The sequence below is a fragment of the Myotis brandtii genome, unplaced genomic scaffold (genome assembly GCF_000412655.1).
Source record: "Myotis brandtii unplaced genomic scaffold, ASM41265v1 scaffold601, whole genome shotgun sequence".
Taxonomy (NCBI): Eukaryota; Metazoa; Chordata; class Mammalia; order Chiroptera; family Vespertilionidae; genus Myotis; species Myotis brandtii.
In genome coordinates this window covers 2,049,146-2,049,766 of record NW_005370276.1, presented here as the reverse complement: position 1 = coordinate 2,049,766, position 621 = coordinate 2,049,146, and the positions used below count along the sequence as shown (strand labels likewise).

Genomic DNA, 621 nt, shown 5'->3' with positions numbered 1-621 from the left:
GAAGCCCCCCCACAGTCCCGCCCACTCCCGGCCGCCACGCTGAGGAGGCCCCCGATCTTCCCACTGGGATGGCCCTGCTGTGGGTGCGGCCAGGCCCCTGAAGCTCCATCTGCCCACAGGGATGAGGTGGACTGTGGTCGCTTTCGCCAGTTTCCCTAAAATATGGCTGTTCCCTCAGCCCGTCCTTCCCCCTCCTCTCCCTTGTTCCCTGGAGCCCCAGGAACCCTACACCTCCTTGGGGGGGACAGAGCGGGCCCGGGAGTCCAGCCCTGGAGGAGGCCGTGGAGCAGGACTACAGAAGTAACGTTCTCTCATCCCATCATGGCCCCTGTGGGGATCTTTCTCCTCAAAAGCAAACCTCATCCTAACGCCTGGCTGGTCCTGGATGAATCGGGAAGGGTAGGAGCTGGTTGTGGGAAACTGATGGAGGACCTAGCTGGTTTGGCTCAGTGGATAGAGCCTCGGCCTTCGGACTGAAGGCTCCTGGGTTCGATTCCAGTCAAGGGCACAGGCCCGGGTTGTGGGCTTGATCCTCAGTTGGGGTGTGCAGGAGGCAGCCGATCAATGATTCTCTCTCATCATTGATGCTTCTCTCTCTCTCTCTCTCTCTCTCTCTCTCTC

At 60.5% G+C, this 621-nt stretch overlaps 1 protein-coding gene across 1 annotated transcript in view; it reads right to left on the bottom strand.

The window, feature by feature from the left end:
* Window positions 1–621, bottom strand: part of EMC10 (ER membrane protein complex subunit 10) — an 8,369-nt gene that overhangs the window by 5,976 nt on the left and 1,772 nt on the right. The window contains exon 2 of the mRNA XM_014550450.1: window positions 26–77. Within this exon, the coding sequence (XP_014405936.1) occupies window positions 26–77 (52 nt within the window). The remainder of the gene's footprint in view (window positions 1–25; window positions 78–621) is intronic.